Here is a 27,895-nt window from a genome sequence, read left to right on the forward strand (position 1 = left end):
CTCGTTCTTACACATTCCTCAAACATGCCACGGGTTCATAATATCCTCTCGAAACATTTCAATATAATCCAGCAAAGCAGTCACTTGCCTTCCATTTTCAAACAGCCACCGAGAGCAGTGTATCGGCGCTTTAGAAACCTAAAGTACATGTTAGTTAAATCTAAAACGACCTCCAATACTAACCCTAACCCCGGATGTAAATCGTGCGGAAAACCACGCTGTAAAGTTTGCAATCATGTGCAGGCGACAAATATTGTAAAGGGCAACTTCTCTGATTTCACCTTTAAGATCAAAGAATCCTTGAACTGCGACCGTGCCAATGTGGTATACATGCTAAGCTGCGGTGTGTGCCGCATGGAATACGTCGGCCAGACCGAAACACTATTCAGGTTTCGTTTCAATAACCACAAGGCCCACGTCCACACACTACCAAATCTCCCTTTTTCTAAGCACCTGTGCGTTCCAAACCACACTTTCGAAAACATTCGGGTCATTCTCCTTCAATCAGGCTTCCAAACAAGTCGACAAAGAGAACAAAGAGAATCGTACTTCATACACAAATTTCAGACTCTAACCCATGGAATTAATGAAACATTGGGCAACTTTGCCTTTCTGAAAAGCCTACATGACTAATAGACGAGGCCTTTATCTCCCCCCATTTGCCCGCTCCTAAGAATTTCCTCCTTCTCACGCAAACTATACTGTTCGTTATTTAGCTCCTTGGCCTCCCCCCTCTGGTCGGTTTTCTATCCCGCAACAAACGTCTTCACTTAGGACACGCTCGCGGGAACCACTTGACGCGAATGCCCGGCTGCGGCATCGGGTTTCGGGTTTCGGGAGAGCGCGTCTGGCCGACGGCTCTTTCGTCACCGCGGCGGCGCGCCGCCCTGGCTCCGATCGCTGGCGTGTCGCGGGGTGGAACAACTCCGTCTAGAACACATAACTCTTATCTTAACGGTTTCTTGAACACCTGCACCGCTGGGGAGCGGGCCGTTGGTGCGCATGCTCGCGTTCTCTGTTTTTCACTTTTTTTATTTGTTTTTATTTGTATGTTATTCTGAACCTTTGCTCAATTTCTGGCTCCCTTCGAGGGAGACTTGTCTTGATTTTAGTGTCGTCTTCGTGGAAGCACGGCGCGTATGTAACATTCGTCGGCTCTCCACTTTCTCTTTTTGCCCTTTTCTCTCTCTCCCCCCCCCCCTTTGTTTTTTCTTCTCTCTCCATCTTTGTTGCATAACCAGCCAATAATAAACTGGAGCTTTTCGCCCTTTCTATCTATTCAGTAATGTTTGCTTCTCCAAAGATGGAGAGCGAGAATTCCTTCTCCCTCTCCTAACAGTGGCGTAATGTGCGGACGTATTCATTCTCCATTCTCAATTCTACCTTGAAGAAGGACGGTCCACCGTCCGAAACTGTTGGAATAATATAGATAATCGGGAAAGTTGTGTGACATCCTGTTTGAATTTAACTCTTTCCCATTAGTAACAACAATCCATGTCTATTTCCACTGCTATGGCTGCCAGCTTCAACACAACTGAACGATTGTCAATTCACTTGCCCAGAAGACACATCCGCACAGCTATTAGTGGTGACGAAATTCTCAAGCACCTATATCAACACTTCGACCCGGACCATCCTGACACACCTGGCTTCATTATCTATATGGGAGCAACATTCTCCGATGTTCCAGCCCTTCTAGAGTACCTTGCCACGACCACCCAGAAAGTGACTTTACATGTCGGACAAGCGGAAATCGCGGCAGCCGGTGCTTCGGATGCCTTGTCATCGATGAGGGAGCTGGTGAAGAGGATAGGCCGTGAGCGGCCCTCGATAAGGCTCTGCATGAGCCTCCCTCTCCCCCGTGCACAGAACCGCCGACGCCACGGAGCCAACCGGCGGTTCGTCACCTGGTTCAATGGACAACTACACCGTTATGTGTTCCAGGTTCGTCGTCTGTGTCACCGACGACAGCTCAGAAGAGGTGTGGTTTACTTGAATCACGCAATCTAGGAGCTGCCACCGTGGAGGGTCCTCGCGGCTGATGGGTTCCACCTGAGCTTCGAGGGCGTGGCTGTCGTATGCGAACACGTGAAACGCACACTTGGCGCCTCGACCCCGACGACAGGGAGGAGCTCCCGTCAACATCCAGGTCCAAGGACTTCAGGTGGCTGCAGGACAGTAGTGAATTCAACTGGGATTCGCCCGCTGTCTCAGGAACCCGAGATACCCCCCGATCCACCCCGCCGCCGATACATGACCAGGAAGGCCTGCAGCGAGGCGGCACGGCACGGCCATCGCAGCGATTGACTCGCTACCGCCACAGGTACGGCTCGCTCCCCAAATACGCATTCACGTTCATTCCTAAAAATCCGTAAGATTACAGAAAAACGCATCCGATACCGCATTCACGTTAAAACACTTACGCAGTACTGTGAATCGCAAACAATACCAAAGGGTTGGCGGCTACAGCTATCCCCGGCTATGACAACTCTGAACGACGATGAAGAGGCGGAGTGGAATGGCATTCTACATGACAGCTCACTGCGCCTTATGGACCTAATCATAAGACATAGCCATCGAAAAGCTCTCGAACTTGAACATATGGAAGAATGCTGCCGCCGCGAACAATCATTCACGGAAAATGAACTAATTGAGCTCCGCGAATTTGAAAATCGCAAAACAACAGAAATCAGCGAAAAGAAAATAAAAAAATCTCAGCCGGGATGCTGTGGTCCCTACGCCTAGCTATCCTCTAACACCGCCTGTGGCCAAGGATAAACCAGCCCCACCTTTGGCTAAAGATAAAGTAGCTCCTCGCCAGCCTTGCGGGTCTGCTGGAAACCAGTCTACCATGGCTACTGATAATGTAGTGAATGTGTCGAGTCTGCCACTCTCACCTTCGGAACGAACGTTGCTCTCTAGGGTTCTAACATTTTGCCCTACGACAGGCAAATTCAATGAATTTCAGTTATTTCAAGATTTAGATAACTTTGCAAGGAGTCTGCGTCTCCGTGAATACTTCAGTAACAACGAAACGAAGCGTGAAATTAACAAACCGGGGATATCTGATAAATCATGGACACCAAGATATATATTTTAATGGCAACAGGAGATGTCTGCCTGGTGGATGGAGTGTTTGGAATGGAGTGGGGTGGAATGTTTTTCTGTGTGTTCCCATGGACACCAAGGGAACACAGAGAAAAACATTTAGATATGTACATCGCTGCTGTTCAAAAGGATATTCTGGCTGCGTATACAAAAACAAAAACTAATGCAGTCCGTAACAACCTGTCACCCGAAGAGCGCCAAGCCCGCGACGCTTTGAGTCAGTGGTCCGACATCATCATCAAACCAGCGGACAAAGGCGGCGCTATTGTTGTTATGGACAAGGCAGAATATTTAACAGAAGGTTTCCGACAATTGGAAGATAAACGTTTCTACACTAAATTGGATAGCGATCCCACAAAAAATTTTGAAACCAAAATCAACAATCAATTAGAGTCTTTGTTTCAAAAGCAAAAGATATCCCAGGATATGTTTAAAGCAATGAAGCCCATCAAACCTGTTCCCGGGCGATTCTACCTCCTCCCAAAAATTCACAAACCCAACCGTCCCGGCCGCCCAATTGTGTCAAGTAACAGTACACTCACCGAAAATATTTCCGCAGTCCTTGACTTCCTATTTAAGGACATTATACCAACTATCCCTGCCTACATTAAGGACACAAATCATTTCCTGAGGGTCGTGTCCAACCTCGAAATTCCGACGGAAAGCTTTTTAGTCACAATGGACGTAACAACCCTGTACACGAATATCCCCCATTCAGAAGGCATACGCGCGGCAGTGGATGCATACCTTAAGACGGACCCCTCGGTAAACCTGGATGAGGAAACCCTCTCCAATATTCTTAGCCTGGTGCTTAATCACAATAACTTCGAATTTGAGGAAAGACACTACCTTCAGGTTAACGGTACGGCGATGGGAACTAAGGTGGCACCGGCCTATGCCAATATATTCATGGCGGCCTTCGAGAAGCAATTCCTGGACACTCAGTCTCTGAAACCCCTCCTCTATAAACGTTTTCTTGACGATATTTTCCTCATTTGGCCCCACGACGAAGCCAGCCTGTTAACATTTATACAAAATTACAATTCATTTCACCCATCCATATCGTTCACTCACAGCTTTTCTAAATCCTTAATTAACTTCTTGGATGTTACAATACAGAGAAAAGGCAACGTTCTTTAGAATAACCTATTCCGGAAACCAACCGACCGCCAGCAGTACCTACATTTCAAGAGCAGCCACCCACACCACTGCAAAACCAGCATACCCTACTCACAGGCCCATAGATTCCGACGGATTTGCTCTGAGCTAGAGGACTTTGACCGCCATGCGGAGCAACTAAAAACAAATCTTCTGCAAAAGGAATACCCCCCTTCATTGTTGATGATGCTATTGGGAAAGCTCGAGGCTTAGACAGAAATGAAATAATCAATTTTGAAAACTCACAGCAGAACGACAGGCCAACAAACCTCGTTCGTACACATTCCTCAAACATGCCACGGGTTAATAATATCCTCTCGAAACATTTCAATATAATCCAGCAATGCAGTCACTTGTCTTCCATTTTCAAACAGCCACCGAGAGCAGTGTATCGGCGCTCTAGAAACCTAGAGGACATGTTAGTTAAATCTAAAACGACCGCCGATACTAACCCAAACCCCGGATGTAAACCGTGCGGTAAACCACGCTGTAAAGTTTGCAATCATGTGCAGGCGACAGATATTGTAAAGGGCAACTTCTCTGATTTCACCTTTAAGATCAAAGAATCCTTGAACTGCGACAGTGCCAATGTGGTATACATGCTAAGCTGCGGTGTGTGCGGCATGGAATACGTCGGCCAGACCGAAACACCATTCAGGTTTCGTTTCAATAACCACAAGGCCCACGTCCACACACTGCCAAATCTCCCTTTTTCTAAGCACCTGTGCCTTCCAAACCACACTTTCGAAAACATTCGGGTCATTCTCCTTCAATCAGGTTTCCAAACAAATCGACAGAGAGAACAAAGAGTATCGTACTTCATACACAAATTTCAGACTCTAACCCATGGAATTAATGAAACATTGGGCAACTGTGCCTTTCTGAAAAGCCTACATGACTAATAGACGAGGCCTTTATCTCCCCCCATTTGCCCGCTCCTAAGAATTTCCTCCTTCTCACGCAAACTATACTGTTCGTTATTTAGCTCCTTGGCCTCCCCCCTCTGGTCGGTTTTCTATCCCGCAACAAACGTCTTCACTTAGGACACGCTCGCGGGAACCACTTGACGCGAATGCCCGGCTGCGGCATCGGGTTTCGGGTTTCGGGAGAGCGCGTCTGGTCGACGGCTCTTTCGTCGCCGCGGCGGCGCGCCGCCCTGGATCCGATCGCTGGCTTGTCGCGGGGTGGAACAACTTCGTCTAGAACACATAACTCTTATCTTAACGGTTTCTTGAACACCTGCACCGCTGGGGAGCGGGCCGTTGGTGTGCATGCTCTCGTTCTCTGTTTTTCACTTTTTTATCTTTTTATTTGTATGTTATTCTGAACCTTTGCTCAATTTCTGGCTCCCTTCGAGGGAGACTTGTCTTGATTTTAGTGTCGTCTTACGGCGCGTATGTAACATTCGTGGGCTCTCCACTTTCTCTTTTTGCCCTTTTCTCTCTCTCTCCCCCCCTTTTTTTTTCTTCTCTCTCCGTCTTTGTTGCATTACCAGCCAATAATCAACTGGAGCTTTTCGCCCTTTCTATGTATTCAGTAATGTTTGCTTCTCCAAAGATAGAGAGCGAGAATTCCTTCTCCCTCTCCTAACAGTGGCGTAATGTGCGGACTTATTCTCCATTCTCAATTCTACCTTGAAGGAGGACGGTCCACCGTCCGAAACTGTTGGTATAAATAATCGGGAAAGTTGTGTGACGTCCTGTTTGAATTTAACTCTGGCTTATTAGTAACAAGCAATCCATGTCTATATATATATATATATATATATATATATATATATATATATATATTGTAGGGGTGTGTTTATTCAGATGGGTATAGCCGGTCAGGAGGAACTCGCAGCGGAGCGTCAGGCGTGGCGAACCAACAATGCAGCGCGACCAACTTCTTCGTCCTCGAGCGCGCCAGCACGCGACGCATGGTAGTGGCTATGAAGATGAAAGTTACCACACTACATTTTCTCCCCGAGTAGAGAAGGAGCCATCCTGGCGACTTATGGAGCCGACAGAACAGACGGATCGTAGTATGGCTTGATTCGGTTGACATGAACTGTTTCGCTTCCACGGCGACGCAAGTCCGCAGAGCGCGTAAAGGGCTCAACTAGGTAGTTGACAGGAGATGTTTGTTGGAGGACTCGGTATGGACCATGATATCGAGCAAGAAGCTTCTTTGAAAGGCCGGTGGTTGTGGTAGGGACCCAGAGCCATACCAGGCAGTTAGGTGCACATGTAGAAGGCTCGCCGGTGTCGCGGTGGTGTTTTTGTTGCCACTGGTTTTCTGTTGTAAGCGAACGGGCGATCTGACGGCATTTTTCTGCGTACTGGGCGGCGTCCGAGAGTGGCGTCGATTCAGAGACATCGGGGCGGTAGGGAAAGAGAGCGTCCATTGTGCAGGTTGGCTCGCGTCCGTAAAAAAGAAAGAAGGGAGAGAATCCAGTGGTGGTCTGTATCGCAGTATTGTATGCGTAGGTTACGAAGGGAAGAACTTGGTCCTAGTTGGAATGAGCGTCGTTGACGTACAAGGCCAGCATGTCACTCAGAGTATGGTTGAAGCGCTCGGTCAGGCCATTCGTCTGAGGGTGGTAAGAAGTTGCGGTGCGGTGAATGATGCGGCATTCTTTCAGTAGTGCCTCAAAAGCTTCGGACAAGAAAACGCGTCCGCGGTCACTGAGCAGTTCCTTCGGAGTCCCGTGGCGAAGAATCAAGTTGTTGAGTAGGAACAAAGCAACGTCTCTTGCGGAGGCAGAGGGTAACGGTGATGTTTCAGTGTAGCGAGTGAGATGGTCTACTGCCACGATAATCCACCGGTTTCCAGTGGAAGTAGTAGGAAGAGGGCCATATAGATCTATGCCAACGCGGTCAAACGGACGAGCAGGGCAGGCTGACGGCTGCAACGAAACAGAGTACTTCTGTGGAGTTTTTCGGCGTTGGCAAGATTCGCAAGCGCGCACAAAATGTCGTACAAAGCGGTACATTCCACGCCAATGAAATCGCAGACGTAGGCGCGTGTAGGTTTTCAATACGCCACCGTGGGCACACTGTGGGTCACCATGGTACGCAGCACAAATGTCGGCGCAGAGATAACGCTGGATGACTGGAAGCTACTTCCGTCCATCAAGCAAATAATTGCGGCGATAGAGAAAACCGGCACAAATGGAGAAGCGGTGGGCTTGCCGGACCAGCACTTTGGATAAATGACCGGGAGTAGGACTTGAAAGAAAATGCAAAAGTGCACTGATCCACTGCTCCGTGACCATGTCGACAGTGGCAAGAGTCGATAAATCGTAAGCACAGACGTGGTCAGACGAGGTATCACTAGGCAATGGCGAGCGGGAAAGAGCATCCGCGTCCGTATGCTTCAGACCTGATCGATAAATGACATGGATGTCATACTCCTGGAGACGGAGAGCCCAGCGAGCAAGGCCACCGGATGGGTCTTTCAGAGAGGCCAGCCAGCACAAAGCGTTGTGATCGGTCACAACATAAAACGGTCGGCCATACACATAGGGACGAAATTTTCCGATGGCGCAAATAATGAGCAAACATTCCTTTTCTGTGACTGAATAATTGGACTCTGCTTTCGTCAATGTTCGACTGGCGTATGCCACAACATACTCGCTGTAACCAGGCTTACGTTGGGTAAGGACGGCACCAAGCCCAATACCGCTGGCGTCAGTGTTTATCTCCGTAGGCGCAGTCGGATCAAAGTGGCGTAGAATGGGAGGCGAAACCAAAAGGCGGCGTAAAGTGTCGAAGGCTTTATCGCAGGCCGGAGTCCAGGCTGAGAGGTCGGAGCTGCCGGCAAGGAGCTGGGTCAGAGGAGCGATGATAGAGGCGAAGTTCAAGATGAAACGTCGAAAGTAGGAGAAGAGGCCGATAAAGCTCCGGAGCTGCTTCAGGGAGGTTGGCCTCGTAAACTCTGCAACTGCGCGAAGTTTGGTGGGGTCGGGAAGAATGCCGTCCTTAGAAACTACGTGGCCTAAAATTGTGAGTTTTCGAGCGGCAAAGTGGCACTTCTTCAAATTCAACTGAAGCCCAGCGCCGGCGAGACACGTGAGGACATCTTTTAGGCGGAGAAGGTGAGAAGAAAAGTCGGCAGAAAAAACTACGATGTCGTCCAGATAACAAAGACAAGTCTGCCACTTGAGTCCACGAAGAACAGTGTCCATCAGGCGCTCGAAAGTAGCCGGGGCATTGCAAAGGCCAAAGGGCATAACGTTGAACTCGTATAAGCCATCAGGTGTTATAAAGGCAGTTTTCGAGCGGTCATCGTCAGCCATCGGCACCTGCCAGTAGCCAGAGCGCAAATCCAAAGAGGAGAAATACTCGGCTCCCTGTAAACAGTCCAAGGCGTCGTCGATTCGTGGCAGAGGATAGACGTCTTTGCGCGTGATCTTGTTTAGCCTACGGTAATCGACGAAAAACCGGATGGAACCATCTTTTTTGGTGACCAAAACAACCGGAGAAGCCCATGGACTGTTTGATGGCTGTATGACGCCCCGGCGAAGCATATCATCCACGTTATCAGCAATGACTTGGCGCTCAGAGGCCGACACGCGGTAAGGACGCTGTCGTAAAGGTGCGTTTGTACCAGTGTCGATTGTGTGCGCAACGACAGACGTGCGACCCAGAGCAGTGTGAGGAAAGTCGAAGGCAGAATTGAAGCTCTGTAGAAGGGCAGAGAGTTGATCGCGTTGCGCGGGTGAAGGATCTGCGTCAATAGCTTGTTGAAGAACATCGGGTAGTGTCTAAGCGGTCGCTATATCGCAAGAGCTGAGAACATTAACGTCTAATGAAGTAGGCGTGGCAGGAAGAGTATTTACACGCGCAGGATCAAGTTCTTCAATACGAACGAGACACTCGCCGCGTAGCAGGACGAATGGGCACGAAAATGGATTCGATACATACATTGCACTAAGACCTTCTTCGAACTTGAGAACAGCAAATGGAAGCAGAAGGCACGGATGGCGTGAAGCGGCATCGGACGGTGTGAAGAAGACAGTCGAAGTAGTAACACTTTCACAGGAGAGTGGAACGAGGGCAGCAGAAAATGGAGGAATGTCTGTGTCATTGGCGACAAGGAGTTTTACAGACCGGGTAGGGACGTCACACAAGACAGTATCACACACAGGAAAAAAGGCAACTTCCGCGCGGGCGCAGTCAATAACGGCACGATGAGTGGAAAGGAAATCGTAGCCCAGGATGATGTCGTGTGAGCAGTGAGGCAGTACAATAAATTCGATGGTGTATAAGACGTCTTCGATGAGAACACGGGCAGTGCACACTGCTGAGGGATGAATGTGCTGGGATGAAGCGGTGCGAAGCGAAAAGTCGGGTAGTGCGGTGGTCACTTTGCGAAGACGACGGCAAAGAGATTCACTGATGACGGATACGGCAGCGCCCGTGTCAACAAGAGCGAGTATTGCGACACCGTCGACGAAGACTTGTATTACATTAGCGGGAGAAGACGGACGACTTGAAGAGTTCAAACCAAGCGCAGTTCTTGCCCCAGGAACTGCGACTGTTAGTTTCCCTCAACAACGCCGGTAGAACGTCGGGGAAGAGGTGATGGTGAACGGCGACGAGGGGGAGATGATCGGCGAGAGGTATACGTTTGATTGTCCCGAGGAACGAAGTCGGAACCGGGTTGAGTTCTCGGCGAGGGCTGGTCGGCGTCGTACGAGTAGTTCCAGGGGTCAGGGCGAGAAGGTGGAAGGCGTTGGCGGCAAAGACGGGCTCATGGCCAGGCACCCCGCAAGAGTAGCAGATTGGCCGGTTGTCTGCCGTGCGCCAAGGGTTCGTAGGGCGTTGGCGTACCCTTGGAATAGGGACATGGAACGCCGACCCAGGCAAAGGCGAAGGATGGTTGGAAGGGGCAGCCTGGTAGGAAACAGGTGCGGTTGGCATTAGCGGCCTGGCTGTAACTTGGGCGTACGTCAATGGTGCCATTACTTGCGCCTGCACAGGGCTGGGCGGGAGCACGGGGCTAGGCGGAAGGACATCAGCGATATGGTCTTGCACGACACGCCGTATGGTAGGGGCCAAGGATGGAGCCATGTCAGGAACAAGGCGACCAGTGTCTTGTAATTGAGGGACCAGGGATAGCTGGCGGGCGACCTCTTCGCGAACGAAGGCTTTTATCTGTTGAATCAAAGGGCTCTCCTCTGATGAAGTAGAACCACCCAGTGCTAGAGTAGAGATGGTGTCCTCTCTAACACCTGACCGCCGGGTAGAAGCGCGCTGCTTTCGAAGCTCGTCGTAGCTCTGGCAAAGTTTAATCATGTCACTGACGGAAGCAGGATTTTTCACCCAGAGCATCTGACACGCGTCCTCGGAGATACCTTTCAAGATGTGTCCGATCTTAGCCGCTTCGGACATTTGTGGGTCGACACGTTTGCACAGGTCAATGATGTCCTCTATATAGCTTGTGAATGACTCTTCGGTATGCTGAGTGCGCTCACGCAAGCGTTGTTCTGCTCGGAGCTTACGAACTGCAGGACGGCCAAACACTTCTGCAAAATTCTTCTTAAACGCAGACCAAGATGGCAGGTCTGCCTCATGGTTGCGAAACCAGAGGTTCGCCACGTCGGTCAGGTAAAAGATTACGTTACTTAGCTTGATAGTGTCGTCCCATCTGTTATAACTGCTGACACGCTCATACGCCGACAACCAGTCGTCGACGTCTTGGTCAGCCGTGCCACTGAAGAGGCATGGATCACGCTGCCGTAGAACGCCAGAACACAGTACCGTGGTTGGTATGGGCGCCAATGTCGAGCTGGTCTCGTCTGGCATGGTGGAAGCAGAGGTCAATGTGCGGCTTCTAAGTTCCAGGGTAGATGGGAACGTACCCAGCAGCACCTGCACCAAATGTAGGGGTGTGTTTATTCAGATGGGTATAGCCGGTCAGGAGGAACTCGCAGCGGAGCGTAAGACGGGGCGAACCAACAAGGCAGTGACCAACTTCTTCGTCCTCGAGCGCGCCAGCACGCGACGCATGGCAGTGGCTATGAAGATGAAAGTTACCACACTACAATATATATACAAGCCCTGCGTCGCTGGATGTTGAAGAAGAGGACGATCAACAATAGTGACGCGAAAGGAAGACGCAGCTGGAGCTACGGTAGCTGTTACTACGAGAAGGTTGGCGCCTACCCAAACATTCGCTTAAGTTATCAGCCGTTGCGTTCTCGAGCAAACCTTCTTACTACGTGTCATCTTGGTGGAGGTGACCAAAGATCCCCGTGCGCACAGATTAACCCTTGCGCTGCCAAAAGCTGGATTTTCGCAGTGGCCGTCATAAACCTGGGTTTTCAACGACGTCAACAACTACCTCTGTGACCTCCGAGGCAGCCCCTACCACCACTGCAACATCGGCTCAGCCAGTCGTGCTCACAAAAATCCGCCACCCTCCCATATGTAATGGCGAAGACAAGACAGACGTGGAAGATTGGCTGGATGAGTACGAGCGCTGCAGCAAGAACAACCACTGGGACGCGACCATTATGCTGGTCAACATCATTTTCTACTTGGCGGAAACAGCTCGCACGTGGTTCCAAAATCACGAAGAAGAGCTGGTGATGTGGGCAATCTCTAAGCAAAAGCTTCAGGACCTGTTCGGGAAGCCCATTGGTCGAGCTGTCGCATCAAAAACAGAACTTTCATCTCGCATCCAATCCTCCACGGAGTCCTACCTTGCGTATATTCAAGGCGTGCTTGCGTTGTGTCGCAAAGTCAACTGCTCAATGATGGAAAATGACAAGGTAGGCCATATCCTCAAGGACATTGCGGATGATGCGTTCAACATCCTGTTCTGCATGGATTGCTCCACCGTCGACGCAGTGCTTCAAGTCCGTCGAAAATTTGAGCAGGCTAAACAACGACGCCTCGTACATTGCTTTGAGCGTCTTCCAAACACCGCAGCTACATAATCCTGCGATGATCTGGCCCATTTGCAACAGCCTTCTTATCCCACGAACATAACTCGTATCGTCCGGAGAGAAATCGAGGCCTTAGCTCCTACACCACTCCTGTCTCCGCTACCCGACAGCGTGGCCATGATACAGGCCGTAGTTCGCCAAGAACTTCCAAACGTCGGACTCTTCTCCAGCCCCGTGTCGCCCACGCCATCATCACACTCTGTTCCTGTAGTGGCTGCTGCTACTGCCAGCCCACCTTCCCCACGTCGCTACCTTAGTCGCAATCCTGCAGAGTGGCGCATCTTAGACGACAGGCCAAGTTGCTTCACTTGCTGTCGCGCCGGTGACACATCGCGTTATTGCCGTAGCCGTACCTTCTTCACTCGTCGCTCCTATTACAAGGCCGACCGCCGATACTACCAAGGACCTCGACGCTTCCCTGCCTAACCAGAGTAGCTCCGCCCCGCCTACGATGGACCAGGAGATTATCTTTCTCAACAAGATGAGACTCGAAACGAAACGGTCCCCCCTGCCCGTCGCACCAGCCCATCTCCATCCCCACTGGCTCGTCGATCCCGTTCACCGGTATCTCGCCGTCACTCCTCCCCATCATACGCCGGTACCTACTCGAGAAACTAGCGAGTGCAGCGCCCTGGAGTGACGCTGCATTTCCGACCCGGACTGTCAACTCGGAACTGACCCCCGCACCTAGACATAACCTCATTGATATTCTTGTGGACGGAGTCTCCGTTTCTGACTTTATTGACACTGGAGCCCCCATTTCTGTTCTCAGTTCCTCTCTCCGTCGAGACCTCAACAAAGTCCTCACACCTGCTTCCTCGTCTACCGTTCGTGTTGCTGATGGCAACACAGCTACCGTCATTGGTATGTGTACTGCGAGAGTTACCATTGCCGACCGCCTCATCCCTGTGGTACTTACAGTCCTCATCAGTTGCCCTCAAGAAGTCATATTAGGACTCGACTTTTTAACAGAACACTCCGCTCTCATTGACTGTTCTTCTGGACTGATTCATCTAGACCTGCCGATCTGCCCTGACAACAAAGCTTCAACGCTCCGTCTCCGCTCCGCTACATTTATTCGCCTACCACCATAAGCTGCAGTGTATGTGCTGATGTCGCCTTTTCCCTCCGTTCCGGATGGCGACTACGTTGTTTGCCCCATAACTGACGTGACACTTGAGCGTAGCATCGCTCTACCTCACAATATAGTGCATGTAGCGAATAACAGCACTTGTATTTCAGTCCTGAACTTCAGCTTGTTTGTGCAAGTTCTTCCTGAGGGCATTTCTCTCACCGAACTGACCCCATTGTCGGAGTTTATTGTGGCTGCTCTTTTGCGTGACCCTATTGCCGCAGTGCCGACACGACCTGCACCATTCCCACCTCAGGAGGTCCGTATATCCGGTATGGTTGCTCCTGACTTGTGCCCTGATCGTGCTAAAGCACTCACGACCCTACTGACATCGTACAGTGATATTTTTGATTTTGATGACCGACCCTTTGGTCAGACGTCCCTCGTTACACATCGCATCAATACCGGAGACACCAGCCCAATTCACAGATGACTTTACCGAGCCGCCATTTCTGAACATTGCCTCATACAAGATGAAGTCGACAAAATGTTGGCAAGGAACATTATAGAGCCTTCCAGCAGTCCCTGGGCATCACCTGTCGTGCTTGTTAAAAAGAAGGACAATACCTGGAGGTTCTGCGTTGATTACTGACATCTCAACAAAATTACAAAAAGGACGTTTACCCGCTCCTCAGGATAGATGCTCTTGACTGCTTGCATGATGTCAGCTATTTTTCTTCGATTGATCTTCGTTCTGGTTATTGGCAGATGGCTGTTGACGAATGGGACCGAGAGAAGACCGCTGTCGTCACACCCGATGGTATGTACCATTTCAAGGTGATGCCTTTTGGTCTGTGTAATGCGCCCGCAAAATTCGAGCGCATAATGGACTCTCTTTTGCGCGGTTTCAAATGGACGACGTGTTTATACTATCTCGATGGCGTTATTGCCTTTTCCTCGACATTCGAGAGCCATCTTCATCGCCTTGAGGCCATTCTTGGAGTCTTCCGAAAAGCTGGCCTTCAGCTTAACTCGAAGAAGTTTAGCTTCGGCCGACGTGAACTCAAGGTGCTCGGTCACGTGGTCGATGCACGTGGCTTTCAATCCGACGCAGACAAAATACGTGCTGTAAGTACACCCCACTGTACCAGTGACGTGCGTAGTTTTGTAGGCCTTTTCTCCTATTTTCGGCGGTTTGTCCCCAACTTTGCGGAGACGGCTCGTCCACTCACCAATATTCTGAAGAACGACGCTCCATTTTGCTGGGACCAAGAACAATGTCAAGCATTTTCTGCGCTCATTGCGGCCCTCACCAACACACCCATTCTGGCACACTTCAATCCCTCAGCACCAACGGAGGTACGCACCGACGCCAGTGGTCACGGTATTGGTGCCATTCTTGCCCAACAGCAGATGGGTCGCACTCGCGTCATTGCTTATGCCAGTCGCCTTCTTTCTGCGGCTGGGAGGAATTACTCGATCACAGAACGTGAGTGCTTAGCCCTCTGTGGTCCATTACAAAGTTTCGCCCTTACTTGTCTGGCCGCCCGTTCTCCGTCATCACCAACCACCCCGCCTTATGTTGGCTTTCTACGCTGAAGGACCCTACTGGTAGCCTGGGACGTAGAGCCCTCCGCCTTCAGGAATACACTTTTTCTGTTGTCCAGAAGTCCGGCCGGTTGCACGCTGACGCCGACTGCTTCTCCCGCAACCCGGTAGATCCGCCACCCACAAGCGAGTGTGACTGTGACACATGTGTGTTGGCCATCTCTGACGTTTTAAACATTCGCCATGAACAGCTCTTAGACTCCAAGCTTTGCAGCATTATCAATCGCCTCAGCACTAATCACCTTGACGCCACCCTTGCTTTGTTCGTGCTCCACAACGGCACCTTATACCGTCGGAATATGCGACCAGATGGCGCCGAGCCTCTGCTCGTAGTCCCCGAACACCTGCGCGCCACCGTTCTACAGCAACTGCACGACGTGCCCACAGCGGGTCATCTTGGTCTATCTCGCACGTACGACAGCGTCCGCCGCCGTTTCTTTTGGCCGGGCTTCTATCACTCTATTCGTCGTTACGTGGCTTCTTGTGACCGGTGTCAGCGACGGAAGAAGCCATCGGCGGTACCTGCTGGATACCTGCAGCCGATCGACATTCCAGTAGACCCGTTTTCCCGAGTTGGCCTTAATCTCCTCGGGCCTTTCCCACTCTCTTCGTCGGGGAATAAATGGATTGCGGTGGCCACGGATTATACTACGCGCTATGATGTCATCCGAGCGATATCCACCAGCTGTGCAACTGACGTGGCTGCGTTTCTTCTCCACGACGTCATCATGCTCCATGGTGCTCCACGCCAGCTGCTCACTGACCGTGGCCGTCGCTTTCTTGCTTGAGTAGGCGACAAAATTATCCGGTTCTGCTCCGTTAAGCACTATTTCGCCACCGCTTACCATCCACAAACGAACGGCCTCTCCAAACGCCTCAACCGCACGCTCCCGGACATGTTGTCAACGCATGTACCGGATGATCACCGTGACCGAGATGTTACTTTGTCGTTTGTACTGTTCGCATATAATTCCTCTCGTCACGACACAATGGGCTACTTACCCTACTATCTTCAATACGGCCGCGACCCTCCCTTTCCGTTTGACAGCGTACTGCCTCCCACCGTTAATGCCAGCTCCTATGTTCGTGACGCCATATCTCGAGCTGACGCCGCCCGGGTTATTGCTCGCCGCCGACTAGCTTCCTCCCAAAATTCCCAGAAACGCCGCTATGATTCTCGTCACCGGGACGTCCACTACTCTCTCGGCTCTCTCGTCTTGCTCTGGACTCCCGCTCGTAGAGTTGGGCTGTGTGAGAAGCTCTTGCCACGCTACGCAGGACTCTACCGTGTCTTACGGCCAGTCATTCCTGTGACATACGAGATCACCCCTGTGCATCCGCCGCAATAGTGCGCTATGCCACGTACCGAGATCGTTCATGTCGCCCGAATGAAGCCGTACTACACCTGCAGTAGTTCGACATAATGCGCATCGAGATTGTGCTTTTCGTGGGAGGGGGGGGGGGGGGGGGGGTAATGTTACATATATGCCCTGCATCGCCGGTTGTTGAAGAAGAGGACGATCAACAGTAGTGACGCGAAAGGAAGACGAAGCTGAAGCTACGGTAGCTGTTACTACGAGAAGGTTGGCGCCTACCCGAATATTCATTTAAGTTATCAGCCGTTGCGTTCTCGAGCGTTGCGTTCTTGCTACGTGTCGATATATATGAAGGAAAGCAGCCAACAGTCTGCGAGGCCAAGGAAATAATTGGGGAGTGTACTTTGTCTTTTTTTTTAATTTTTGCTTCGGTAATCACATAAATTAATAATATAATCTGTTTAGGGGAAAGATAAATAAACACAAAGTAGAAGGAAAAACAAAGTGTCGATGGTGGTAACGGAACCCACTACCTCCGAATATTGCGTACGGTATTCTTCCAACTGAGCTACATCGGCCGCTATCCCCCCAGCTACTTTCTTGGGTAATAATGTTGTCTGTATAAGAACCTTGAGAGTGTTCACCAGCGCCACCCTCAACCATAGCGGTGGACGTGGAACGTCCTCTGGTACCGCCAGCGTCACGTATATATATTTATATATATGGTGACGTTCATGTAACGGTGATCAAGGTCCCATGACCTTTTTTTTTTTGCTACGAGATTTCGTCACAGAGAAATGATTCTTAGTTTTGCTATATATATGGCGTAGTTTGCTCGTTGAAAAATTGCATATTTTCCTTCGTGGAGAAACTTTGTGTCAAAAGAAGGGTCATGCAACCTCGATTACTGTTATATGAACACACTCACTTATGTGGCAAAGAAAAGGGCGTCACAGAACCTTGTTTATCGTTTTATGAACACACCAATATATATATATATATATATATATATATATATATATATATATATATATATATATATATACATATATATGCTTTCTTCAAAATAGACCACAGATAGCCCCTTTCAACCATCAGTTTTCGAAAAAAAAGGTTCGTAACAATATATATATATTGGTGTGTTCATGAAACGATACCAATATATATATATATATATATATATATATATATATATATATATATATATATAATATTAAGGCAACATTTGCAGCTCTCGACCGCTAAGTGCGGTCCCCCACAACGCATCAAAATGGTCGAATATTCGAAAATTGCAAAAAGGGCAGCATTCATTCCATTTAGAATAACCTCAACTTCGATTTTTATAAAGTGTCTTTCAAGAAGCCTCAATACCTCATAAATATTACGGACTAGAAACGCGCTTTAAATATGGTCTAAAATAATGGGAATAAATACAGAAATGAGCGTTGTTCCTGATAATTGCCGAAATTTGACCCTGAATGTCGGCATGACCCAATAAAGTGTTGCCACTGAAACTCTGTCTGCATGTTATCTAAGCTCTGTTCCTTATTTGAGAAAAAAAAATTCAGCGCTTGATTAGTCTGTTTTTTTTTTGCATATTATCTTCAATTCGGCCAAAACCTAAATATACTGATTCGATTTCAAAAAAGCTACTGCTACTTCGATTTGAATATCTGGAAACAATCTTAACTACATTATAAACATTGTCACTATAAAGTATTCTTATAAAGTATAAAGTATAAAGTCACCGAACGCAGGTTTTTATTTTATAGCTGTGCCTATGGCTTGCCCTTATGGAGTACGCGCCAAACCGTCGATTTATTGTTTGCTGAAATCAGTTACAATTGACATTATGAAATATCCAAAGCGTAATCAATGCTTGCAAAGTCGTTTTCTGCTTGCATGTAGGATTGATGATAGCTTAACATGGAATAAACTTGCTATATCTTGAAATTGTATGTGAGAACGCAAGTGACGGCTCAACTTTGTCTTTATCCTGCATTTCTTCTAATAAGATGTGCACTGGTATTCAATACAGTTATTAATAATATTGTTTTCATTCTGGTTATTTAAAGAGCTTAAAATACTATATTTTAAACTCGAACTTTGTAATGTGCACATAGGTACAGTATCCTAAGAAAAACGCTTTGCAGCAGAATATTTTTGGCGGAATTTTATATTCCCTTATAGAGCAGAACAAATGAGTTGAGATGACGACTATTCTTATTGAAGAGCAAGCTGTCGAAGAGCTCTCGAAGGTCGCTATGACGTATGATGAATGGACGACTAGAAGAGCGGCGTCTTGCCCTGTAGCTTTCGCATGCATGCTTGCTCCATGCTGTCGGGTATCTAATGAATTTACTCAGCATTGCAACTATTCATGTGGGCTTTCTGACGCAAGAACTGTGACTTACTGTGAATGTCGTGCATGCCCCGAAGTGTCCAATACATAAAAAACAGCGCAGATAGATCTGCATGCTTGCGGACCAAAGACTGTGGTCTTTAGCATTATTTCGGTTTAGCTGGGTAAATATCCCCGCAATCCCTTTATGGGAGAGCTTTTAAGGTTGCGCTGGGGCTTTTTAACACTTTAGGCACGCTCACTTGAGATGTGGCTCCTATAGATCGAGAGAGAAGCTTCGTTAAGTAAACGCTGCCGTAGCGCTCTCTCAACTACCGCACCTCGATTCCATCCCCCCGTCTACAGGGGCACAACGGGTTCCAGGCCGTTTGGCGATCGACCACTTAGAAGCCTCGAGAACAGACCATAATTTCGAGAAGGCAAGATCCCCCCCGCGCACACTGCGTGCCGAAGCTATTGCGAACGCAGCGAAGTGGCGTACACTGAACACAACATCATTAAGGTTCACGTACACACTAGCAGACCGAGAAGGAGCATAGCCTGGCCTGTTCTGCATAGTTGCTCTCTTTCGTGCCCCTATCTCGCTTCTGAAAACTTTGGTCATGGCTTCAGGAGCGCGCCGCGCTTCTACTGCCAGCTCTAGATGAAGCTCCTACAGCGTTAGGAGGCAGGTCCCAGATTTAGAATGAGGCCGTAATACGAGGCTATGAGCTGAGTGTTAGTCAATTATCCAGCCAGCTCGTGGACATACATATATTCTGAGCAAGTGTTTGATAGTAAATTGCAGCAGCTGCCTCTTGTAAATACTTTTTTCTGCTTTTTTAGTTATTATTTGCAAATTTATTTTGTCTCTTTCTTCATGTTCGTCGTCGTTTTCCTCTACCTGTCAAATCGATGGGTAACTCGAAAAGGCCTAGAATAAGTGAAGTGAAAACAGTTTGAACCTACTTTTCGAATGGCGCTCCAGTCAAACACTTCAAATATCTTTGTTTAACTAAGGTTGTAAGGCACTTAGTAGCTAACCCTTTTCTTTGCTACAAATTTTGCACAGGTGCTGACGCAGCAGTATTACCATCCCATGCAAGCTCACAGCTTGTCTACCCGCAAGTGCTCGAAGAACGTACAGCCGATGGTGAAATTATGCTGCACATAAATGACGGCCTTGTGCTCAACTTGAGGAAAAGTTCTGTCGCAGCTCCTCAACTGCGCATCATCAGCAACGATAATGGAGAGGAGGTCACAAGCATTGTAAGTAATACACCACATGGTGCATTTTGACAGTGCCATCATGTCCAGGTTGCGTTTTCTCACCCCCACATTTCGATTTGAAGGTTAGAACCCATTACCGAAAGCGGAGTGCTGCATGTCTTCCAAAACCACGTCTCCTAGAGCACTGAAAAGCAAAATATTCAAAAGTGGCTTCATTTCACAGTTCAGTTCAGTTCAGTCGTTCAGTCGTGTCCGACTCTTCGTGACCCTATGGACCATGTCGCGCCACGCTTTCCGGTCTCTCACTATCTTCCTAACATCACATAACTTCATCTGCAGTGACTCGAGGATGCCATCTAACCATTTCACAGGCATGCATCATATTGCAGAAATAACATTGCACAAATCAAATTCTACTACTCCTCTTTTTCAACACATTTTATCATTATGTGCACAATTGTACTCCTGAAGTGCTCAAACAAGCCACTACACAAAGTGAGTAAGCGGTTGCCAAAACTTTCTCACCAGTATGAGTCTTGAGTTCCCCCCTCAAGTATGATATGGAATTTGATGACCGATTCATGCGCACCTTTTTGAAACTTGCTATCACCAAACCATCTGGAAAGGCTTTGTGGGACCTTGAATGATCACTAAATGCAAGAGAAGTGACATCAGGGTATATCTTGTAGCCCCATTGACCTTTGTAATGCCACTGAGATTTGTTTTAAAGGTGAAGGATTTGTAACCCCATAATACTGACGGCCGCTTCTAAGAGGTATTTCATAGTATAGGAGTCTCCCTAAGAGACGGTTTCCTACTTTTCCTCTCAATTTTGTTAATTCGCATATGTGACACCGTTCCGCGTTACTCTTAACATCACTTGGTATACAGGCCCATCAGATGTCTGCAGCTAGTTTTTAGCTGTTATTGGACTTTTATTGTGCTGCCAAACGGAGGCATGGAATAGACAAATAACCAGAGTTCACAGTTACTGTCGAGCCGCCAGTTCAAGTGCTTATCTTTGCGATCTAGAATTGCAATTTTGCATGAGTTATTTTGTGTTAAAGGTAAGATTGACTTTCCACCTCTTTTGCTTTAGAGCACACCCAACTCTCTTAAAACAGACCGGTTATGACTTGTTTACTTCATTATCAGGAGTAGGCATAAGTAATTACGCCGTTGTAACCTAACATTAGATGTGTTCGATTCTGCTGCGTCACTGAATAGTTAGTCGGCTCTGTAAGGTCGCTGGATTCACTTGAAGCAATTTTCGTGCGGGTGTTTTCTATCGTTTACTCTTCTCCTCTCTCGCTCTCATATGAATCGTGCTCATAACAGGAGATCAATTATATATAACACTTTGCTGCAGGAACATGGCGGCGGCCTTCTCCCTCACAAAGTCTCCTAATAATCTGTCTTCCCACGGCCGGTCGTGAATACTGCCGATAAGAAATACAAATATTTGTCTGTCGAAGGTAAAGATCCATGCTATACGCTTCGAGACTTACACCACCTCACCAGTAAGCTAGAAAAATATTCGTGCAACCATTTTTGAAAATGGTGAGAGGCTCTTCTTACGCTTCTGTCTCTCCCACAAGCAACAATAGTTGGCTTATGGTGGGAGACTAGGTGTTTTGATTTTCCGCTACTCCGCATTCTGCTTTCGATCATAACCGTCATTGATAGTTTCTCTGCAGTCTGGGAACTTTCGTTATAGAAATATAGAAATTATGTGGCTGAAACATTTATTTCGAGTCTAGGGTTCGGTGAAGCTTATTGAAGAGCTAGCTACTGTGGAGTTTACTCTCAGATGTAGTTACGAAAACTAAGTTATCGTTACATTTTTCTAGTTGCACAATCTGAACATTCTGAAGATGTTTTTTTTTTCGCTTATATTTGTAACGCTTCCCTATTGCAAGATGCCTACCTTCCGTCTAAGAAATAGTAAGCGTTGCAGCGTTCTGACCTGCCGTAATAAACGTTGCGAGACAAACCTGCTCCCGTTTTCAGAATAAGTCTGCCAACATTTCTGAGAAGTGCATCAATCACTCGATCATGCTGATACCTGTATTATAACCTAGAGACCACTGACATAGTTTATGCAGTTGCCAATAAAATCCGCATCACATTGCACCACTTAATATGCTAAAATGAAGTCGTCGCTCCTTTCTGCATATGAATTTTATATTGAAGCATTGCAACTTGCCACCTCTGAAGCGGGAAAGGCATCTTTTGAAAAGATAATTTTTTGGTTTCTGTTCACTACCCTTACTTCTGGGTTTACGACGCATGGGCAAGAATCGCCAGTCTCCATGGAGATGCAAGTTTGTCTCGATAGATGCATTGTCAATTTTGTGTGCAAGTTACTCTACACTCGCTGTTATTCTGCAAGTTAATCTACTCGTGGTACAGAAGGAAGGAAAGTTGAACAGCTACATTCGACGTCTTATTTATCATTGTTTTATGAAGCGACCTGTTCTAAAATACACAATTTTTCAAAGTTTTCATATATTCCGCAACAGAGAACGAACTTGCTACAATACGTGTCCTTGGTTGTATTGCTGCTCACTACATCTGCGCAATGCACGTTGCGCGTCAGCATTTCTAGTGACCTAAACATATGTAATGAACATATTTTTTCTCTCAATTTATACCACTTTGAAGGCTATTCCAATTTTTATCTCACTGCACAGACAGCATCCTGCTCAAGTAATTTGATTTCTTAAAATAGGAATAGCTTTTGATTGTTGTCTTAGATAAGTGCAAGGCGTGGAGCGCCGCAAAGTTTTGCCTTCTGCTCGATTGCGTGAACTGAAACGGCGATGTCATTTCCTTTTTCTAGCTCGATGGAAAAGAGATAGAGAAGAATATTTATCACGACGCGACAAAGCTGGCATCAGTGTCTATCACTGAAGTGGGCCCCGGCGTCGAAGTGGTGAGAGGATATAATTATGTACTCGTTATTCAATAAAATCCGCCAAAGAAGCCCGATTACACTCAGCGTAACACCAATACGTGATACCTAGTCCATAATCGTCGCGTGATATTTTCAGAATTATGACAAAGGTCCACTTAACCGAGGGAAGAACGTACAGACACAAGACAACATCTCGTTCAGCGCCTCAGCTGGCTCAGTGCCCAGCTCTCTTTCCGCTTTTGCATGACTTTCTGAGACACTGCTGCTGGTATTCATATACATAAGTGTGCAGATGTATACTAACCTGTCATGGCAGCATTTCATGATATTAGCCACACACTTCATTTAGCAAGCCACTGGAAGCACTATACAAAAGGCAAATGTGACCTGAATGAAACAAAGCGATAAGTAATGCGTAATTGTGTTTTTTCATCCTTCCACAACCACGCTGTACTAGTGTTTGGGGAATGTGTTTAGGCTTTCCCCGTCTTTTTCAGCCTTTATTTTCGAAGTTCAGTGAAATGCTTCTCAAGCAAAGTATAGAAATCTCTGTTAGAGGAATTTACCTCAATTGTTAGTGATTGCAGTCCTGCTTGGATGAAAGATCCAGGTTAGTCAAACTGCAATGTAAGGACAATTGTCAGTGGCGAATCATCTACCTTCTGTAAAACTCTTACAAAGACAATCCAAAAACGCGACAGGACATTTACTCGATACTTATTGTTAAGTTTGGTTCTATACTTAATTGCGCTCTTTTACTTTTTCTGGTAGCAAGGTCTCATCAGCCCCAATAAACGGATAGAGCCAGCTCGCGAGCAGGCCAGTTCAGAACTGGGGCTCATTCCCCATGTCATAGATACTATTGACGTGGGCGCAGCCCCTGAGAATGGGAGATATGACAGTCAATTCTGTAAGTATAATTTTGAATTTTGAATTATCTTTCTCTAGTATAAATATAACGGTTCGTGTTAATTTAAAATATGTACCATGCGTGCCGCCAGACGACCATAAGCTCCATGCGAAGGAAAAAAATACCGGAGCAGCTTTTTCCCACGTTGTATATTTTGCGAATGCCTTGGGCTTTCTGCAGCTTTGAACACGCAGGCGGGGCCGTGATCCTTGCCCCTATAGCTAATTAAATGAATGTTCCGAAGATTAGAGCAAAATATTTTTCACCTTTCTAACTTCCGAAGGAAAAATTTAATGCAACAGCGTACAGTGTTCGGCCGAAAATGCGTCGCCTTTTTTGTGAACCAGGACTCCGAAAAAACGTGTCAGGAAGAACAAGCGCCTGACTCCGCTTCAAAATTTTCCCGCAACTGTTCTTTGTGTAGCGCTTAGGGCAGTGTCATATCATTTTCCTTCCCATTTGGCATTTATCAGCTAATCAAATGGAAGTTGATTAGCGAGAGGGATTTGAACGAATAACATATTTACCTGCAATTAAATGCCGCTCGCTGTATGTACGCGGCTTCTTTTTTCCCCAAACCAAAGTAACTAAGCGAGTTGGCACTTTCATCAATTTCGAACTAGGCTCACAATTGCCAACAATACGCTGAAACAGCAAGCGGTATAAAGGCGCTAACGCGCGTGCTCATGAGGAAAAGCTTAGGCGTCCCCGTAATTCTATTCTTATTTATGCTATGACAACATATAAATGATACTAGTAGAGTTGTGTTCCTAAGTCTAGAGAGAATTCCTTCAACATGAGGTAGATTGCCAATATTCACAATTCTTTGCTTCATATACCGTACTTTTCATTTGTATTGTTGCATGCAAAAGCTAGAAAACAGCGAACGAGAGATCAGTATTGTGTACGGCTTGATTTCGTCAAGAGAAAGGGAGCATTCTATTTTCAAATGAAATTAACAGTCGTAGCATATTATACAAAGAATATAATGCATTACACGGCTTTTCCAAGGCAGATTTCTAACATTCACTACATATGAACGAGAGCGTGAAAAAACAAGCATTATTTCGCAATTTCTGATTGTAAGGCTTATCAGGAATTCACATATATAAAGTTGAATCACAGTTTGCAGTAAAACCCGGCAAGTACTGCTTTGTATGTGTGGAAGAATAAAATATAAATGAAAACTCATGCTATTCGAAGGAGAAGAAAGGAGGAGAAAGGGACGACGGATGGCAGGGGTGCTAACCAGAAATAATTCCGGTTGGCTACCCTACACTGGGGAATGGGAATGAGGAATAAAAGGGGGGAGGGTAGAAGAGGAGAGGAATTGAGAAAGTCACAGTCTGTCAATCAGGCTAGCCTCTATTAAAAAGCGAAGTGCCTTGTAGGCTTTGAGCGCAGATGGCTTTTGAGGCCATGGTCCGAAGATCTTCCTTTCTGTTGAAGGGTGAGCGTCCAGACGGTCCAATGCAGTACGCAGCGTATGTCTTTCAGTTACAAAAACAGGGCAGTCACAAAGAAGATTCTCAGTTGTCTCGTCAACGCCACATTGTTCACAAGCAGGGCTATCAGCCATCCCGATCAGGAAGGCGTATTTGTTTGCGAAGCAACGCCAAGCCATTGGCGACAAAGTAACATTGCTTCACGACGTGTTGTGTGGTGGGCAATACGCAGGCACAGTTCGGAGTCCAATGCCTTGAGGAGACGGTTGGAGAACTCTCCGGTGTTTCATGCTGAATGTGCCAGCTCCACAGCCAAACAGCGAAACCTCCTGGCCGCGTCGGCTCTAACAGAATTTGCACTGGAAGTCCGTCATTGTAAGCAAAATTGGCAGCGTTGTCGGCCGGTCCAAAACCAGCGCCGCAGTCAATCTTTTCAAATTTTTTTGCACCTGTACAGATGTAACCAGGTGAACCATGTTGTCGATAGACGAACGGCCAAGTCTAAAACCGGACATAGAGCCTGGATACACTTGGTATCTCTCCGAGTAGCACTTAATGCGCGGGAGCATCATTCGTTCCATAAATTTGCCGACACCGCTGGCAAGTGCTATCGGACGTTATGATGAAAGCTCGTGGGGTATTTCCCGGGTTTCAGCGGTGGAATGAGCCGGACGGCCTTCAAGTCATTGGGAACTGTGTCATCGCACTATGACGTGTTGTGAAAATCGAAAAGAGCCCGCCGAGCCTCCTGGCCAAGGCTGACAAGCGCTGCTGCGTACGTCACACCGTAGGGTCCCGGCGATGACGACCGTCTGCAACAAGCTAGCGAGGCATTGAGTTTGTCTAAAGAAAATAGCAAATCCACACTGGAATCCCTCGATGGTTGAACATCAGAGCAACACCGCTGCTGGTAGGTTTGGGAGGGCAGTCATCTTTGCACAGACCTCTTCGGCTACATCAACCTCGCTGCGTCACTGGTGCAGCGCAAGGGATTGAACGAGTAGCGCTGTTGAGGGGATGCTCGAAGGCCACGAATCACATACCAAACGTGTGACAAGGACTTCCGTGGATCCAGGGTTGCGCAGAAAGTCCGCCATCGCTGTCTCAAGTGTCTGAATTCTAGGCTGGATCTTCTTTTGTATGCGCCTGGCATACCGAAGGTCTAGGTGCGACTTCGTGCGACGGTATCTACGCTCTGCTCTCCGCCGTAACGATCGCAGTCGCTGTAATTCAGTATAAAACTTGGTGTAGTTTGCCACAGGGTTGAAGAAGCTGGTTGCTGTTTCCTTAGTCTCCCTAATATTTCCTTCGATACCAGTATGGGAGCCTTCAACTCAAGCATCTTGCACAATTTCCTTGAAAACGTTCCAGTCTATGTAGCGCATACATGGTGCTGAAGAAGATGCGACATGGTCGGTAATGGTGAGGTAGGTCGAGATGTGGTCGCTCCCATGGGTTTCAATATCTAAAAACCAGCAGACTCGTCTTGTAAGGCCTTCCGAAACGAAAGTCAAGTCCAGGTAGCTGCTATAATTAACTCCTCTAATTACCGTCGGGGTTGCGTCATTAAGGCATTGAAGCTTATGATCCGAGGCAAAGGAGACGAGCTTTCTGCCCCTGAGGTTCATCCTAACACCTCGCCACAAAGGGTGGCGGGCATTGAAATATCCTGTGATAATTCATGGACCACATGCGACTCTCATCAGGTCACTCAGTCTCTCGGTAACAAAGAGGCTTGATGACACCAGGTACAAAGCCACAAGTGCTAGCGTCAAGGTGCGCCTCTTCACGGTCATGCAGACATAGTGGTTATCATTTTTTAGAGGAACCGGATGAAGCACGTATGTTAGTTCACGTCGAATGTATACGATAACTTTGCTAATTCTGTTGCATGCATGCTAAGAAAATGCCTCGCAACCAAATATTCGCAAAATTTTCGATTTGATCGATTCACAAATAACGAGAACGTAGAAATGGTTTTCATAGACATATCACCGAATATCTTAAATCCAAAAATGAAGTCCACGGGAATTCCACTGAAAAATAAAAGCTTGCTTGACTGTTTTATTATGCACCATGGCTCCTCCGGACTTTCCGGGGGAGCCATGGTGCATAATATTTTAGGGCCGCAAAAACTGGATGTAGTGTGTCAGAGCGTTGTTTGCTGCTGGCTTTTTCTGGCTCGTCAGCAAACTGCGCATAGCATTCAACAGGGACGTGAGCATAACGATCACTTGCAGATCTTGGCTGCTGTCAGTCTTGTCGTGGCGCTGGCTTAATTATAGGTGTTGGACATTTGTATGGCAGTAGCGTTTCTGACCTAGTGTACATAGAAGGCTTCAATAGGGATGGCCAAGAGGTGCGGCAAGCTCCAGGTGTAGCATCACTAGAAGGTGGGATTCCTGCGCTTAGATGGTGGCGGAGTTGGCTAAGTCATAGTAGCACTTGGAGCCTTCTCTTCGATGGTGGTCGCCTTCTTTGTTGATCATTTGCGGTGTTAGTGACGTCGTCGTATCTTTGCGGTGGCTTCCCTGTGCGTGTAACGATCTCACACCATTTGCCTCGGTACTGGCCTCTCAGTCTTTAGCTGAGGGCAGTCTCTCGACGATCAGTCGCGGGGCCACTGCAGTTGGCACACTTCAAGGTGTTCTCTCGGCACACATCAGTGCTATGTGCCTCTGAACATCTGCGGCACACGATGGGGTTGCTGCAAACAGCACTCACGTCACCTATCTTCATGCATTTCCTGCATTGTAATGGTTTAGGCACGAATGGTCGAACTGAATGTCGAAAGCACCCGACATTGACATGCGCTGGTATGCAGTCATCCTTGAACGTATGTTTGATGCATGTT

General features: G+C 47.6%; 1 protein-coding gene across 1 annotated transcript in view; it reads left to right on the forward strand.

Moving 5' to 3' along the window:
• LOC146173978 (venom metalloproteinase Antarease-like) overlaps positions 1-27,895 on the forward strand; it is a 121,026-nt gene that overhangs the window by 55,661 nt on the left and 37,470 nt on the right. Inside the window, exons 2-4 of the mRNA XM_084585309.1 lie at positions 19,612-19,808; positions 22,612-22,704; positions 23,458-23,596. Of these exons, the coding sequence (XP_084441435.1) occupies positions 19,612-19,808; positions 22,612-22,704; positions 23,458-23,596 (429 nt within the window). The remainder of the gene's footprint in view (positions 1-19,611; positions 19,809-22,611; positions 22,705-23,457; positions 23,597-27,895) is intronic.

This window comes from Amblyomma maculatum, chromosome 11, assembly GCF_055883805.1.
Source record: "Amblyomma maculatum isolate TAMU_Amacu chromosome 11, ASM5588380v1, whole genome shotgun sequence".
Lineage (NCBI taxonomy): Eukaryota > Metazoa > Arthropoda > Arachnida > Ixodida > Ixodidae > Amblyomma > Amblyomma maculatum.